Source organism: Artemia sp. Qi Xiang Cuo, chromosome 21, assembly GCF_049724085.1.
Source record: "Artemia sp. Qi Xiang Cuo chromosome 21, ASM4972408v1, whole genome shotgun sequence".
In the NCBI taxonomy this organism is placed as follows: Eukaryota; Metazoa; Arthropoda; class Branchiopoda; order Anostraca; family Artemiidae; genus Artemia; species Artemia sp. Qi Xiang Cuo.
This window is the reverse complement of record NC_142814.1, coordinates 2191999-2211432: the sequence shown is the minus strand read 5'-3', so window position 1 is coordinate 2211432 and position 19434 is coordinate 2191999. Positions and strand designations below refer to the sequence as shown.

General features: G+C 34.2%; 1 protein-coding gene across 1 annotated transcript; it reads left to right on the top strand.

Annotated features, from left to right (window-relative positions):
- The first annotated feature begins 906 nt into the window (after nucleotides 1-906).
- Nucleotides 907-17644, top strand: LOC148939145 (uncharacterized). The gene is made up of 2 exons (XM_089107245.1): nucleotides 907-1155; nucleotides 17063-17644. Exons 1-2 carry the CDS (start codon nucleotides 907-909, stop codon nucleotides 17642-17644), a joined length of 831 nt encoding a protein of 276 aa, XP_088963371.1.
- The last annotated feature ends 1790 nt before the right edge of the window (nucleotides 17645-19434 follow it).

The window sequence follows — 19434 nt, the reverse complement described above, 5'->3', positions numbered from 1 at the left end:
TACGGAGAAGGCCGCACGGCAATCAGATTCTTTGAAACTTAACCCCCTTCTCAAAGTAACCTCTGATAAAAACAAGAACATTCAACTTTGACAAGAAGCAACGATTTTACTTTCCTTGCGTGAAAGGGCGATATCAGAGAAATATGTATGGCTCATTTTCAGAAAATACTTAATCCTAAGGCATCCGCGACGAGCATCCTATTCCAGCCCTCGAATGTCAGCAATATTTACGCAAGAAGCAGCAGTTCTTAATCGGCCCACCATGGAAAATGGAAGTAGTTAATATGGCCCCTATGATGATGTCAATGTTGAATCACCAGCTGTATGAGAGATCCAGGTAGGATTCACGAAGCTTGAGAATCACAAAGCCCCAGGAATTAAACGGATCCCAGTGAAAATACATAAAGCAGCCCCAAGCCTAAATACAAGACTTCAGGATTTGTTTAAAGTAATTCGAACGTATGGAGCATTCCCTGGGGAATAGAAAAACTCAATTATCTTCCTTGTATTCGTAAGTGTGGCTGCGAAGATTTTTACCATTGTTCTCGTGAATTGCTTTAGGTCTGTAAGAAATTTTACAACCTGACCCAATCAAGCCGGATTCAGGGCCAGCATGGGATGCATTGATCAGATCTTTATGCTAGAACAGATCCTTGAACATTGGACCAAGCATCAGCCAATAACAAAAGTAGTCCTTATCGACTTTGTAACCGCATCCAACTCGGCTGTCCGTTGTGGGATTTGCTGTGGCAATGCTGGAACATGGGAGTGTCACCCAAGATCCTTCATTTAAAACCAAGCATACTATAAACACTGGATTTGAGAGACGAACTCTCGTATTGGTTTGATATTGACTTTGGTGTGGGACAAGGTTGCATCATCTCACCAAAGCTAGTTAAATTTGTAATGGACCGGATCTGTAAGAAAGCCTTTCGAAGCTGCGTAGGAATTAATGTGAGCCCGAGTTTCAACGTCATAGATTTGGACCTCGTAGACGATGTCTCGCTGCTAGGTAGTTTATGCCCGGAAACGCAGGACAAACTCAAGAGAGTATCTGTTGCAGCTGCTCCCCATGGGATTGAAGATCAGTATCGACAAGACGAAAGTGATGAACAACGACAAAGTTTTGAACCTTTTCAACCGCAGGCGCATGAGGTACATACTCAGGATGAATGTACACAGCCAAGCTCTAAATGAGATAAAACGACAATATTGCAGAAAGAAGTTAAACCTAGAAACCATCATTCACTGCCACCGTCTCTCAAGGTTTGGTCATGTCTATTGCGGAGTTCGTTGTAAACCACTCCCAACCTGCAAGAAAAAGTTTGGAGGCCAGTAAAAGTCCTGGACAAACACCGTCAAATCGAATCTCAAACCAACTACACTTGGAACGCTTTTAACTTGGAACCAGGGAGAGCTACAATGATTGTGTTAGGCTTTTTCAATTGCAATTAAGCACTTAAAAAAAATTAAATGCAATTTTAAACTTATATATTGAGCAGACATGTTCGCAAATTTTTAATTCGTGGGAGAGGGCAATAAAAGAATTGTTGGATAAGTCAAATAAGTAGCATAGAAACTCAGTAAAATTTTAGATTTAAGGGGGGAAGAACCCCCTACTTCTGCATATGTGCATGAACTCGACGTTTTTTAGGTTTGTAGGATAGTTCCAATAACTATCCTTGCCTGTTTGGTGAAGTTGTGAAAGTCCTCCTCCTTTTTACGAGCTCAGATCAATGTGAGACCGGATTTTCGGCTATGGTTTAAATTAAAACTAAGCACAGAAATATATTGGATATATTAACATCACTACGATTAAAAATAACTATGGATAAAGTTGATGCTGAAACTGTAGTGACGAAATATTGGAAACAAATTATATCTTTCTCATTGAATTAACTTTGTAAAAAAAAACAAAAAAAAAACTTGTAAGCTTAGTTATGTAAGTAATAAAAAACTATTTATGTCACGTTTCTTATTTAAACAGTATTTCATTCATACTGGGAACACTTGTATTTTTTTTTTTTTTTTCAACTAGAACAAATAAGTTCAACTACTCGCCACTATGGAATCTGAGCATAACCAGTATACTCGCGACCGCAACCCGCTCAGTATTCACTCACGATCCACAATTGGGTCGCGAGCCATTGTTTGGGAGCCACTGCTCTGGACACCTTTGAATATACACTCATCTAATTACCCGTTTTATCCAAAGAATTGTCTATGTTTTTTTTGCAATTGCATAATTTGATAGCCATTTAAGTTATTTTGTATCCCTAGGGTGAGTTTAGAAGTAATTTCGTAAATGTTTAGAAATTTTTACACAAAACTGGTGTTTATTTGGCAAAAAGGGTGCTTTTTCATTTATTTTGATTTACAGTCCATATCTGAACATTGTGTGAATAACTATATATGTTGCTACACACTGTTAAAAGATAAAATTTCTTATCAAACTGGTTATCAAATTTTATCTTTAAACTACTACTGCTACTACTAATAACAACTCACCGCAGCACCAAGCCGCCTGAGGCCAACAGAGCTACGCACGATCCTCCTCCACCCCAATCTATTCAAAGCCTCCCTTTTTACACCCGCTCACGAAGTTCTCATTTCCTTTAAGTCTTTCTTTATGACGTCCTCCCACCCCTGACGGGGACGACCTGCTTTCCGTTTAGCCCTAGATGGTGGGCCGAAAAGAACAATCTTCGGCAATGTGTCATTCTTCATCCGCACAACGTGCCCTAACCACCTCAACCTTTCTTTCATTATAGCCCTAGAGAGCGGTATTGAACCACATTTTTCGTATAGCCGATTGTTTGAAATACGGTCAGTCAGCCGGGTACCCAGAACAATCCTTAAGCAATTTCTCTTTAAAACATCTAGCAAATCTTCATCCGCTCTTCGGAGCGTCCATGCTTCAGAGCCATATTTGACCACTGTCGTCACTGTAGCTTCTAATATTCTAATCTTAGTTTGCAGACTTCTCTTCTTGTCCTTCCAAACTTTTTTGAACTTTGAAAAAACACCCTGATCCTTGACTATTCTACTTTTAACATGTTCACTGCACCCACCATCTTTACTAATAATATTACCGAGGTAAGTGAAGCTGCCCACCTGATCAATCTTTACATTGCCCAAAGTCAACTTTCCATCTTCACTTATTCCTAGCCTTAGTGACTGAGTCTTCTTAACATTAATTTTCAAACCAATTCTAGCACCCTGAACTCGCAAAACCTCTAAAACTTCATTCATTTTGTTCACACTTTCATCTAGGATGCTTAAATCATCAGTAAAATCTAATTCAAGGAAACGTTTTCCTCTCCATTTGATTTCATGGTCTCCCATTGCCTTTCCTGTGCTGCTTAGGACAAAGTCCATCAAAATAATCCATATAAAGGGGAATAGAACACAACCATGCGTAACTCCTGATTTATTACAAAACCAGCTGCTAACCTCATTTCCTACTTTAACCGCAGCAGTGTTATTCTCGTACATAGCACTAATCCCTTTAATGTATTTGTCTGGTATACCATACAAGGATAAAACCTTTACTTAAGTTCTTCTATCAACAAAATCGAACGCTTGCTCATAATCTATAAAACTGAGGACCAAAGGTGTTTGACAACTCAGGTACTTCTCAATTATTAACCTAGGAGTGAAAATTTGGTCGACGCATCCTCTACCTTTTCTAAAACCGCACTGTTCTTCTCTCAAAACTTTGTCTATCGCATCTCTCAGTCTAAAAAGTATTATATTACTAATTAACTTACTACCTACAGACACCAGGTTTATACCTCGATAATTATCCCACTCACTCTTTATTACCTTTATTATAAAGTGGCTTAATTAAGGTTTTCCTAAAATCGTTAGGTACTTCCCCTTTTTCAAAAATCTTATTCATAATCTTCAATAACTTATTTCTAACCTCAGAGCCACCATATTTAAGAAACTCATTTACCACCCTATCAGCACCCGGAGCCTTGTTATTCTTTAATCCTTTTAGTACTGTTGCTAATTCCTCCTCACAAAGCAAATCTTCCTTCACATTCCAAAGTATCACAAACTTTTTCATTTTCCTCTATATTTTGTCCTGCAACTCTATCTCGGTTAAGCAAGTTCTCAAAATGTTCAGCCCATCTCTCTTTAGTTTTTTCCTTATCGCTAATTGCGACCCCATTCCTATCTTTAACTGTGACAAGTCCGGATTGACCACTCCCTCTCAATTTGTTAGCGTGCCAGTACAATATTTTACTACTATGCCGTCTAGCTGCATCTTCTAGATCCTCGGCAATTTTATCCATGGCCTCCACTTCACACCTGCTTAGTTCATATTTTAATGCTTTCTCCACTTTCTTTACATTTTTTTTTGTTTTCATACGATCTATCACTCAGATAATTCTTGAACAAATCCTTTCTCCTTTCTATTAAACATAAAGCTTTTTCACTAATATTCTTAGCTGCAGTTCTAGCTTTCTTCTCTAATACACCTTCAGCAACTTCACAAATTTTTTTTCTAAAATTATTCCAACCATCTTCCACATTATCAAATTTTAAACTCTCAAGTTTAGCATTCAACTGTTCCTGCAAAGTTTCTCTCAAATTCTCATCCTGGAGTCTACCAACATCATAACTTCCCAGGAGGTAGTTACCCTTCCGATATTTCAGTTTTAAATTAACCCTTGACACTACTAGATGGTGATCTTTACTTTTAACATCAATAACGGCACCCCTATCTACCCTAGTATATTGTATTGATCCTGGTAGTCTTCGGTTTACAATACAATAATCAATAAGATTTGCTCTATTGCTATCGTGTAAACATCAAGTTAACTTATGAGCCATTTTATGACCAAGTACTGCAATGATTAAAACTAGATTGTTGTAACTACAAAAGTGCAAAAGTCTATATCCATTACTGTTTTCTTTTCCTACACCAAATTTACCTAGGCTGGGATACCATCTATCCCTATTTCTAACAACCTGGGCGTTAAAATCTCCCAGTAATAACATCATATTTCTACCTGGGACCTTGTCTATGTATAATGTAAGTCACAATAAACAAAAAAGAAGTCATTAATATTTTTTTAACTATTCACTACAAGTTTTTGAAATTGTAACTTATCCTCTCTCCAATAGCTGAAAAGAATTTTAAAGCCTATTAAGTACATTACAAAATGGGAACGCATCCTTCCCATTTAAATAACTTTGTAAAAACAAAAAAAAACAAAAAAACTTGCAGGTGTAATTATGTAAATAATAGAAAAAATTAGTTAAGTCGTATTTCTGATTTCAACAGTCTTTCATTCATATTGGTAAGACTTGTATTTTTTTTTCCATTTTAATTAAAACAAATAAGATCCACTACTCACCACAACGGAATCTGAGCATTACCAATATTAATGCCGTCTTTTCTCTTAGACAGCAAAATGATGTGTTCTAACATTGGAAATTTGTGTCAGACGGGTAGGGCCCATGGAACTTTGGGAACCACTGTATTATATTATGTAGTGAGATACCGTAACTAAAAAAAAAAGAAAAAAAGAAAAAAATAGAGTAGAATTGGACGCCCCCAGAAACAGCCTAAGACGCAGTTACCACGCTGATCTCATAAATCTTAATGCTTCAACACAACTCGAATGGGAGGATGCTGCATGGGCTACAGAAGTGAGATATAACTAGCGTCTCTTTTTGATGCCTTAAATTCCTCTGAAAAAACAGAAGGATCTTGGGTCTAAGGGTCCAAGGTATATCTTCTAGGTTCTTTCAGATTATCCAGTAACTATAATTGACCATACTTGGGGATATTATATTTTTAATTGTCGAAGCTCTGTCCCAAGCCTTTATTTCACAGTGCCTAGGTGATTTTACCAAGTCCTACCCTAGGATTCACCATTTCATTTTTTTTTTTAAATCAGGTATTGAACTTGTTTGAACCCGGATGCTCTACTCCAGCCTAGTGGATGTGAAAAAGTAATTTGTTATTACAATACAGATGGAATCCGGATCTAGCCGTGGAATTTATGGGGAGTAAAAATATAAATTTACTTTAAAAGACTTACTGAAAGTAAAAGTCGTGCCAACTGTCTTTCAGCTTTAAAAAAAGACTTTTTAGGTAGATAGGCACTGTAGTAGATAGGATACTGTAAATAGTGGCGTGGACCTGGATTTAAATATGTCATTTGATATGAACCTTATAGAATTTATATTGAAGGTTAGTCTTTGACTGCTCAATTATTGCTAGATTTCAAATTGAAACGATTTTCAGATATTTTGTCTAAAGAGAAAAGAATTCGAAGCTACTCAGATAAGGAAGAGAAATATACAATTAGGTATAATTATAATAATTATTAGTAACACAGCCAAGGTCAAGGGTGTTTTTTCAACATTGAAAAAAGTTTGGAAGGGCAGGTATATCTGCAAACTAAGATTAGAACATTGGACGCCACGGTAATGCCAGGTAATGCCACGGACGCCACGAGAATTTGGTAATGCCAGTGGTCAAGCATGGCTTTGAAATATGGGTACTTAGAAAGTCAATGGCGATTTTTTAAGTGTTTTCCGGAGAAATTTTGTCTAAGGGCAGTGTTAATCTGGGGTGTAATTTTGTCAAAATCCTGGGGAGAGGGGCAAAGTTGGAGCAAATTTTCCCAAGCTAAGTGAAAATGACCAAATGAAAAATCAGGCATAAAGGGAAAGTTATACAAAAGAAACTGATCTGGTTATGTGGATGCTTGCATTATGTAGGTCTATCTCAGCTTTGACGAGATATTTGAAGATGCTGAATTTCAGGTCGGGGGGGGGGGGGGGGATAACTGAGGTCTTCGAGGGAGTTGCCCCTCTGACCCATAGCTAATTATGTCCCTGGTCTTAGGTACTTGTTTGACCGACCTTACATAAAAAATTAAGTTGTACGACAAATGTGGTTCATCCCACTTCCTAGGGCTGTGATAAATGGAAAGTTAAGATGGCAAGGCCATGTTTTGCAGTTGAAGAAAGATAGACTACCAAATATTGTACTTTTCTGCCATTCTTCAGAGGTAAAACAAAATTCAGGTCGTCCCGGTAGGGTGCGGGACGAGATCATAAGGAAGGATTCACAGGTAATTGGAACTTCATGAGAAGGGGTAAAGAGGGAAGCTTTGAATAGATCGAGGTGAAGTCGGAACGTACGTAGCTGTGTTGGATTTAGGTGGCTTGGTGCTGCAGCAATTTGTTAGTAATGGCAGTGGTATATATATATATATATATATATATTATATATATTTATATATATATATATATATATATATATATATATATATATATATATATATATATATATATATATATATATATATATATATATATATATATATATATATATATATATATATATATATATATATATATATATATATATATATATATATATATATATATATATATATATATATATATATATATATATATATATATATATATATATATATATATATATATATATATATATACTATCTTTATAAGTGAGAATTTTCTTATATGATGTCATGCATACCGTAAATAAGATTATCGAGTTTCCAACGCACCAACTATTTATATAATATAAAGTCTGTTGGAAGGCCCAAAAAACGAATATTTGCAAACGAATATTTGCAGTTGCAGTTACTATAAATGATGATTCTTTGGAACCCACACCTGAATTACCAAAAGTGATAAGATGTGAAAATCAACAACCTAGACCATCAATTGCCACAACACCAATACGGGCAGCTAAAGCAAAGGCCATTGCTAATTTGTCTGAAGCAATCAAAATCCAAAAACGTGTCAAAAATGAAAATGAAGAGCAAAGATATGGGCGGTTAGAAGATATGTAAAAACGACAATTAGAGCGTGTCAAAAAAGAAATGAAGAGCAAAGACACACCCGGTTAGAAGACATGTGACACCGTGCAAGTGAGCGTGTCAAAATGAAAATGAAGAGCAAAGACACGCGCGGTGTGAAAAGCGGAAGGAAAAGCGGTGGCATGTCAAAAAAGAAAATGAAGAACAAAAACGCACAGTTAGAAGACATGCGACACTGAGCATGCGAGCGAATCAAAAATAAAAATGAAGATTAAATACGCACGTGGTTAGAAGAACAGCGGCGGCGTGTCAAATAAGAAAATGTAGAGCAAAGACACACGCGGTTAGAAGGCGTGTGACACCGAGCATGTGAGCAAGTCAAAAATGAAAATGAAGAGCAAAGACACACGCGATTAGAAGACATGCGACACCGAGCATATGAGCGAGTCAAAAATGAAAGTGAAGAGCAAATACACACACGGTTAGAATAAAAGCGTCTGCGTGTCAAAAATAAAAATGAAGAGCAAAGACACACGCGGTTAGAAGAACAATGGTTTCATTTCAAAAATGAAAATGAAGTGCAAAGACGGACGTTGTTAGAAGACAAGTGACACCCAGCATGTGAGCAAGTCAGTGAAAATCAACCTGGACAGCGAGAATCAAACCGTGTCAAAATTGAAAATGATTGCATTGATGATTGGGTTCGGGATTTTCACATGGGTAAGGTCATCAAACCCTACCATACCTTTGTTGTTTTCTTATATGACGTCATGCATAGCATAAATAAGATGGTTGAGTTTCCACCGCATCAATTATTTACATAATATAATGCCTGTTGGAAGGCCAAAAAAATAAAGTTGCAGTTGCAGTTACTATAAATGATGATTCCTTGGAGCCAACACCTGAACTATCAAACGTGATAAGATGCGAAAATCGACAACCTGGACCATCAATTGCGACAAAACCAATACGGATAGCTACAGCAAAAGCCATTGCAAAATTATCTGAAGTAATCAAAATCCAAAAACGTACCAAAAATTAAAATGAAGAGCAAAGATTCGGGCGGTTAGAAGATATGCGAAAATGACAATTAGAGCGTGTCAAAAATGAAATGAAGAGCAAAGACACATACGGTTAGAAGAAAAGCGATGGCGTGTCAAAAATGAAAATGAAGAGCAAAGAAACACACAGTTAGAAGCCATGCGACACTGAACATGTGAGCGAGTCAATGATGAAAATGAAGATTGAATACACACGCGGTTATAAGAACAGCGGTGGCGTGTCAAAAATGAAAATGAAGAGCAAAGATACATGCGGTTAAAATACATGCGACACCAAACATGTGAGTGAGTCAATGATAATCAACCTAGGCAACGAGAATCATAACGTGTCAAAATTGATAATGATAGCAATGACGATAGGGTTTGGGATTTTGACATGCATAAGCTCATCAATGCATACCATATCTTTGTTTAAAAAAAAACAACAAAGGTTCGGCAATATGTATTTCATAATGACGAAAGACAAGCCGAGTGAAAACGAACCAAACGAATTGAAAATAATAGCGATGATTATTAGGGTTTTGATTTTGACATGGATAAGGTCAGGTAAAACAAACCAAACAAATTGAAAATGATAGCGATGATAATTAGGATTTGGATTTTGACATGGATAAGGTTACCTTTGAAAATCAAAAACCTGGACAAGATAAATCGTTGGAAGAAAAAGAAGTTTGTGTCCCACCCCCTGAACAATTAAAAGAAACAAAGGTTTGGCGATATGTCTTTAATAATGACAAAAGACAAGCCGAGGGAAAAGAGGAAGTTTTTGTCCCACCACCTGAACAATTAAAAAAAATAAAGGTTCGGTGATATGTCTTACATAATTACAAAAGACAAGCCGAGACAAAAATAGAAGTTTCTGTCCCACCGCCTGAAAAACTGTTCAATTGTTATTAAAATTTACCGTTATATTATTCTGATTTCACTATATAAAATTAAGTGTTGGAAAATCGTAGTTTGAAGTAAATGAATTGAACAAGGAGGACTTGTCTGTTAAATTCAGAAAAAAATCACTTTCACGATATAAGTTAAATGATTAAAACTGAACCAATTAGCATCGTTTTCAGATTATGTTTTTTTTTTATTGTTTTTACTGTTGGATTGTTAAACTGTTTTCATGTTACAAATGAAAAACAAGTGGAAAGATACCTTTCACCTTCCAATAATATTCATATTAATAAAAATATTAATAAATATTGATATTAAAATTAATTAGAATTGATTATAATTAATTGAAATTAATATTAAACTAAAATTATAATAAATAAAATTTTAATTCGCAAGATACCGTTCGTGATGCTCCTGAACATAAAACGTATCTGAAATAATAACCGATGAACATAAAACTTTTAGGGTCTGATGATTTTGAAACTTAGATCCATAAACCCCTGCGATAAATGTACCATACTTTTCAAAAAAAAGATTATTTGCACGGGCCCCCAAAAAATGGAACCCAAAGAGGATGGTTTTCTTATTGCCTTGGGCATATATTCGTAAGTAATTGGGCCAATGGAATTGAACTCTAACGCACAAGAAAAAATATAAAAAAAAGTTTCAAATGGACAAGGATGGAACCCCAAAAGTGGATCCCAAAACAGGGCAAATTAGTTTCTACCAGAAATTTGAAACTAACACACATAAGTTCCTTGACAGAGGTCACTCTAATGCACAAGAAATTGAGAAGGTCAATTTGCCCTAAAATGGGTCTAAAAAAGGGAAAAATATTGTTTCTTGAACGGCCTGAAAACTAAACCTGTAATTCCCAAAAATGAAGGGAACCCCTTCCCCCGAAGAAATACAAATGGCAATAAAACGGCTTTGAAAAGAGGCCCTTGATGTTGCCCGCAGAAGAAACTAGACGTACCAAACCGGCTTAACTCTAAAACTACTTTCTTAAATGCCCTGCGGTCAGCAATTCTTGTTGTGTAAGTGCTAAATTGTATTTATTATGTTATCTTTTTTTTTCTTTTCTTCTACTCCATCAGTTATGTGGTCCTTGGCATTAAGCCATAAAATAATAAAATTATTAGGCCATTCAATTATACATACACAAGTAAAATTAGAGGCTTTGTTCATAGATTGACTGAAATACATTAAGTTTGAGTTTCTGCTTAGTCGGGGGTATTGATTCCTGGTCGGCTCTTCTTAATTCTGGCCTAAGGTTGCTATTACATACTAAAGAAATCTTGTAGGATTTGTCAAAACTATTCGTGATTTTTGACCTTTATCAAAAAAAAAAAACGATTAACCGTTAAAAAGTGAAGGGTAGTTTGAAGTAGGGGGACCGAGGCAAGCTGCGCCTGGCACCATGGCTGGGGGGTGCCTCAGCTTGAGGGGTGCCACGGCTGGGGCTCTTGGTTATTTTTATTTATGTATGAATCAGGCGGGGGTGTCGTAATTAATTTTCCCCCGGTTGCCACCAACCCGAAGAGCGGCTCTGAAGAAATTTCTTTATATACGTAAGTCTTATAGTTCATGTGTCAAATAGTTCATTCTGAACAAACGTCAAGAGCTAGTTGTGTGCCAATAGCAACCAAAACTCTTAAAAACGAAGTTTAGAAATTTGTCCTCATTCAAAAGAATTTCCATTCATGTGGATTCTAAGTATGCAAGATTTATAATGTTTACAGGGAGCCGCTGAGAGCTATTGGTGGAGGTATAATTGCATAATTTCACAAGATGAGGAAACACCCTCCTAAATTGAAGTACCCTTAATTCAGAATTGAACCGTAGAATTCTAGATCTCCAAGAACCCCTTCACGTAATTTTCAAGTCCTTCACTACGAAAATATAAAATTTCAAAGCTATCAAACAGTGTGTGGTTACGAACTGTAAGTAAGGAGCGACCCGGCTCAATAGTAACCGGAACTGTAAAAAAACAGAATTTTATTACCAATAGAAATATCAAAAGAATTGAATGCTTATGCTGATTCCGAATATATAAGTTTCATTAAGTTTAGTCTTACCCATCAAAGGTTACGAGCCTGAGAAAATTTGCCTGTTGTTTCGAAAAATGGGGAAACTACCCCTAAAAGTCATAGAATCTTAAAGAAAATCATACTATCAGATTCAGCGTATCAGAGAACCCTACTGTAGAGGTTTCAATCTCCTATCTGCAAAAATGCGAAAATTGTGTTTTTTGCCATAAGAAAGATTACGGATGCGTGTTGGTTTTTTTTTCCCCGGGGTGATCGTATTAACCCAGTGGTCCTAGAATATCGAAAGAGGGCTCATTCGAATGAAATTAAAAGTTCTAGTGCCCTTTTTAAGTGACCAAAAAATTGGAGGGCAACTAGGCCGTACCATGGCCTTTTTTCTCAAAATTGTCCGATCAAAGTTTTGGGATAGCCATTTTGTTCAGTATAGTTGAAAGGCCGAATAAATATAACTTTGGAGATTTAACGACCCTCAAAAGCCCCTGGGGAAAGATCTTTAAGTTACAAAATTTGCCCATTGTTTACGTGCAGTATTTGCTATTGCGAAGTATGCATACATTGCTTGGGTGAGGCGAATCTTCCACAGGTGGGATTTTCCATAGCGACAATATGTCGTGGGGGTGGGAGTTTTCAGGGGGGTGAATTTTACAGGGAAAATTTTACACTGGTGAAATTTGCCAGAATTCCTATACGAGATTCTTCTAATGTCTTGCTTTCTCTTTGTCGATTCAATTTTACACGCGGATATGTTAAGGGTAATTGTTCGAGGTAAATTTCCACCAGGATTCAATTGTCTAGAGCAGTGGTTCTCAAACTTATTTAGACACTATACCCCTTTTTACCCCACAAAACATTTTAGGTACCCCTTCTCAGTTACCGGTACTAAGTGAAGTATAGCTAAAATATGAATAAAATTTTCAGTCCTAGATTTAAAGGGTTGTTTTATTTTTTTGTTGGCTGACCGTGCACCCCCTAAAAATTTTTGCGTACCCCCAAAGGATACGCGTACCACAATTTGAGAACCACTGGTGTACAGAATAAATCGGTCAAGAGGAGAGATTTTTCCGTGGAGGTGTAGACAAACTCCCTGGCATTATTTAGATAACGATCAGAAATTAAAAAAACAAGTGTTTCAACTGAAAGCAAGGAGCAATCTTAAAACTTAAAACTAACTGAAATTATTATGTATATGAAGGGGTTTGCCCCCTTGTCAATACCTCGCTCTTTATTCTAAAGTTTTTTTTAATACTTTCATAAGAGCTATTTATTCTAATTAATCCCTTTGTGATTCAGGGGTCATTTTTAAAGAATTGGTACAAAATTCGAACTGTAGCGTAAAGAGCGAGATATTGACGAGGGGGGGGCAACCCCCTCATATACGTAATGAAAATATACGAATATAAAAGTTTTTTACATAAGTTCATTCATAAGTTACGTATATTTATTGCTAATAGAATGTAAACTTCGTAAATAAAATTAAAAGTTCTAGTGCCCTTTTTAAGTAATCAAAAATATTGGAGGGCAACTAGACCCCCTCCCCCACCCCTTTTTTCTCAAAATCGTCCAATAAAAGTTTTGAGAGAGCCATTTACCTAAAAAAAGTAAATTAATATGCAAATTTCGTTTTAATTATTCATGCACGGGGAGCCAAAATTAAAATATTGCGTTAATTCAAAAATGTTCAGAAATTAAATAAAAAACAAGTTTTTTTCAACTGAAAGTAAGGAGCGACATTAAAACTTAAAACGAACAGATAATATTCTGTATATGAAAGGGACCGTCCCTTTCTCAACGCCTCACTCTTTACGCTGAAGTTTGACTCTTTGTCACAGATCTATTAAAAAAAAAAAAAAAAAATCTATTAAAAAAACTTTAGCGTAAAGAGTGAGGCGTTGAGGAGGGGACAGCCCCTTTCATATACGGAATAATTTCTGTTCGTTTTAAGTTTTAATGTCGCTCCTTACTTTCAGATAAAAAAACTTAATTTTTTTATTTAATTGTTTCAAGGGTTCTTGATTTTTCTACTCTTTTTTTCTAGCAGTCGTAGAATTACGGAAGGAAAGTCATTAAAACGAAAATTATGAGTTCTAAAGAGTCTAAATAAAACCGCTTAAGTTAAAAAAGAGGTTGAAAAGAGGTTTAGTGATTTATTGTCCCATCTCTCGCCTTTTTCTACTCCTGGGGCCCATTCCGGTCGAGCAAGCTGTTGTGCTAAACTCTCAAATTAGCAATATTAATCAAAGACAGCAAAAAAAAAAAGAAAAAAAAAAAAAAAAAAAAAAAAAAAAAAAAAAAAAAAAAAAAATATATATATATATATATATATAAAAAAATATATATATATATATATATATATATATATATATATATATATATATATATATATATATATATATATATATATATATATATATATATATATATATATATATATATATATATATATATATATATATATATATATATATATATATATATATATATATATATATATATATATATATATATATATATATATATATATATATATATATATATATATATATATATATATATATATATATATATATATATATATATATATATATATATATATATATATATATATATATATATATATATATATATATATATATATATATATATATATATATATATATATATATATATATATATATATATATGAGTTCAAAGGTAGTATGACCCGCCCAGCCCCCCCTCCAGAGGTGCAGCTGATAGTTATGGAGGATTGCGGATTTTACACAGATGGATGAAGTTTTCAAAAAAAGTTTCTTATGTAGGGCCGAATTCAGGGCCATAATATATCATAATATATCATATTATTTGATAAGGATATTTTGATCAAGGGTATTTTTGGTTTTTCAAAATAAATTTTGAGGAAACGATCCCAGCAAGTGGCAGTTTTTGAATGAAAGTGTTTATCAGTGAATGGAATTAAAAAGGTGAGAGTGGTATAGCTTGTTTGAATTTGGAATGAAAAAATAAAAATATCCGTTGAGTATTGGAAGAGGGGTCTTATGCAAGTAATAACCCCTCCGAAAAATAATATATTTTGATAGAAATAGCTCCCTGAAATAATCTCAATATGATATTAAGCATAAAACAGAAATTAAAGTTGAATATTTTTTTAGGTCAAACTAAATAATGAGATTAAAAACTTAAACGAAAAGGAATAATTCAGTTTATGAGGTTTTCCAAAAAAAGTAAAGTGTATTTTTATTGTGTATTTTTATTGATTAGTTTAATTATTTTATTAATTTAAAGTGTAGTTTTTCAATTCCGCAATTTCGATAAATTTTGAACTTAGCGTAAAAGTGGGAGCTACGGAGAGGGAAGCCCCCTCATAAAATTTCTGTTCGTTTATGAGGTTGTATGCCGTCCGCCCTTATGCTTTGCACTAAAGTTTGAATTCTTTCCACCTGTGCTTCAAAAATGAATCGTCTAAGAAAGAATCATTGTGATAGGAAGTTAATTTATTTTTTTCACATTGTTTCGAGGATGGAGGGGTTTATTTATTCGCTTGAACTTCAAACATTAAAATTTTTAGCTAAAATATTTTTTAGACATCCAGTAAATAAAAAAACGTGCAAGTACCAAATAGCCAGATTTTTGTTGTTCTCTAAATGGCTTAGTTAGGTACTAATTAAACTAAAGCAAAGGGACCTCTGAACCAGGCCCCAAGAAATCTTTATATTTTCCTCTATTTCTTGGCGCTTTTTACTTAAATTAGCCAATACATTTTTATTATCATTGCGTCCCCCCCCCAAAAAAAAGCACACGTGTCTAGTGTAACATATGGTAAGAACAAAGAAAAGTAAGGGAGCTGAGTGGCTATTTTTTTCCAAATTTTAAATGAACGTCTAATAGTTTTTTTTTTTGAAAAAGAAGTATGACAACCGGGAAGATTTAATGCAGTAAGATATAATCTGCCAACTCTCCAGTTTTCTTAGCCAGTTCTTTAAGAGGGTTGGGTTGGGGGTGTACCGTTTTGATTTTCAGTTATTGACGGGAATTTTTTTGCAGGTTACAGCCAAAATTTGCTATAAGAAAAAAAAAATGTACACCAAAACTTACCATGTGTTCACATTATATTCTTCGTAAGTGTTTCCAAAATTCATAGTAATTTAATTTACGATGGACGTGGTGAAAGAATATATTTAAAAAATAAAATTGTAAAAAAAACTTCTATTTTGAATTTCTCTATTTCTAGTCGACTTTTTATGTTTTCTTTTACTAAGATCTTTCTTTTTTGCCAACCCATGACCATAGTTAAGATATTTGAAAAGCAAAAAAAAACTTAAAAAAGACAAAAATAAACCTAAATAAGCTTAAAAAAATCTAATTGAAAATAAAGAAGGAAATAATTGCAAAGAAGATAATAGGAAGGAATAGACTGCTGTGAAAAAAATCTTTTAATAAAATGACAGAGTGGCATAAAGCTGATGCACAACTATGGTAGGGCATAAAGCTGATTCGCATAAAATGGTGTGATCGAACAAAGACACAATAAGAGTTGTGTAAAAAAAATGTACTTGTATATAAATTAAAAATCGAAAAAAAAACTGACAGCTGTTAAAAAGAAAGAGGCCCTTTGTTTTACCCAGTCCCCACCCCTAGGGTTCATCTTGGAATAAAAGCCTCAGTTTAGATGCCTTAAAAAGCTTTTGTTCTTAAATCTATTTGAATTATTTTCTATATACTGGTTTTTATTTTTTCTACAGGTTCCAAAAAAAGAGAAATGGACTTTTGAAATTAAGCGAATGAAGTTTGTATTTTGCAGGTCTAGTTGAAAGCTATCCTGTAATAACTCAGAAATTTTGATTTTTTTTCAAAAACCTTTTTGAGCTATAATTTTTATTTGAGTAGCAAAAAAGATATAATTTATTTTTACATTATAAAATATATAAACTCTACTAACTCTGAAGATAGCAGTCGGAATTTTTTTTTTTTTTCAGTAAAATTTAATTTGTGTCATCTTCAACCAAAATTTAAAATCTCTTGCAGAGATTCTTCTTACCAAAACCTTCGACACCCCTTTCTTAGACATAACTTTTTAGGTTCTGTTTCTTAGAGTAGTCTGTTTTTTTGTTGTTGTTTTTTTTTAGATATTTTACATTTTAAATTTATTTTTTAACTTGAGATTCAAATCTTTTTTTCCTGTTATGCTTAGTTGCCATTTTCAAAGCACTGACAATGCTATTTAATAAAAAGCTGCCTTTTTTAGGTAATACTCACGACAAATTCCCTCCAAGGTGTTATTTGTCAAAATTCATATACTCCAAATTGGCCAGATGGTACTGGCAATCGCGGCCATCTCTTAGAAGACTATCGTAGCATTCACATTCTCAGTCCACAGGAAGAGGAATCAGAAATGACTTTCCTTGATACCTATCAGCCAAATAGGTTATCATTTGAACCTGATATGACATATGGGACTCTGGAAGAGACTGGGCTGACTCAACAGCTTCAGAACCCTTCCCTAAGAGCTGGTGAAGCTGTTGTTCCTGATGTTGCCATTGTAGAAACTAACGGAAAAATCAGAGAGGTCAAAAGTGGACTTCGTCTGTACCAGCCTCGTTTTGGGGAAGTGCCGGTTGAATTTTACACGCCCAAGACCGTTACAGGGAATTTCCTGGCAGTTGCAGGGGATATTATGGTGCCCTTTGTTGTTGTGTTTTATGTAACTTTGTCTAGTATAGCATTTATTTATTTGTTCTGTAATGGGATTAGAAATATGGCTTATCTAAAAGGATTAAATGACATTCCATATCATAACAACAATACGCAGGTTTATCAGAATGGCTGACTTGTCTTAAATTTCATGCTTTTATTTTCAATAAAATGTTGTAAGATTTATTCTTGGAGTTCCATTTTTTTGCTTCTTTTGAAATTTTTTTGCTAAGCTATTTTTGAAAATTGGTGGCAATTGCATAAAATTTAAATCAAACATTTTTCGACCTAAAGAAGGCATTTTAGTGTCTCCATTTTATAACAAATTTCGACTTATTCAACAGAAACAAAAATTTTCTTTCATAGGTTATATTAGATGTAACTTTACCGTTAGATGTAATTACCATTAGGTGTAAATACCATTCGTATCAATTGTAATCACCAATTACCGATCCCAATTACCACTGCAATTACCAATGGTAAATAAAAGTAGGTATATTTTGCCATTAATCAACTTGAATTAAAATCAAGTTGTTATCAATCCATGGCTAATGTAAGAAAAAGCCGAGACAGATAGTCTGAGTGAGAAGCGCAGCTGGAGCTAGCCTTTTTCAGGAATGTATAAAAATGATGCCATTTTCACTTGTTCATAGATAGTCTACCATCCATCCATCCATCCATCTTAGGGCAGAACTAAGGTAAATACTTTTAGAACTTTAGGAATGATCGAGATTTTGGGGTTGACTCAAGACGGACATTGTCGACTGGACTTGTATGCAAAAAGGTGGACCGAAATTGCTTGGACTTACAGGCGAACAAGTGACCTAAGTCTAATAGGCTTGCCTGCTTAGAATCTCAGACAGTGTACCGTGTTTTAGAATTGACGCATGACTGACAAGTCTCATGGACTCGCTGGTGAATTGGGAGACCTATAGTTTTCCAAGTGCTTTTGTGAACGGCATGGGCAAGCGGCGGGAGTAGCTATGACCCTCAGATTGGACAAATACTTGTGTATTAGCTTTTGGAGAGGCACGCCCGCCTAGAATCTCAGGAAGGTTCTCCAGAACGTCGACCTAAAAGTTACACTATCACGTTTTGTCACTAAAAATCGGTACCTCAAAAACTAGAAAATGCAGATACAAGGTTTTTATAGAGGAGACTCGAGTGCTGATAATGTATCCCGTGCAAAATTTGGTGAGTTGAGTCATGTTCAGCTTTCGAGCGCAATTTGTTTGATTCAGCAATCAGAGTAAAGGTTCGGGGCATAATTTTTTGAAATTGGTAAAGATAGAAACCTGGAATATCAATGCGCTTCTAATTATGCAAAGAATCGGGTATTAAGAAAAGAAATATGGTAAAAAAAATGGCCAAAAATTAGCAAAAACATAAAATGAGCGAAGATTTGGCATCAAAAAGCTCAAGAAAGAGTAGCTTTCCTGTGAAAATCTAGTTGTCTTTTGGAATCAACATTGAACTTTTACAGCGAAAAGCATTGCCAAATTTAACCAATTAGTTTTTGCTTATTTATTTCACGGTTTAACGTGGCAACACCGATAAAAATGTGATACTGCTGTACAAACTTCATAATCTTAAAGAAACAGAAAAAAATCTAAAAAATCATGGTTCTCAGTAGTTCAGGTATAAATTAGTTTTAATTGTTTTTTAAGTAATTTTTATTTTTAAATTATCATATTTAAATTGTTTTCTTGTGTTCATGTCCTTAAAATTTTAATGAGACAAAAAGATATTGAAAAGTTTATATATATATATGTATATATATATATATATATATATATATATATATATATATATATATATATATATATATATATATATATATATATATATATATATATATATATATATATATATATATATATATATATATATATTATATATTGTATTTTATATTTTTATAAACCCTTC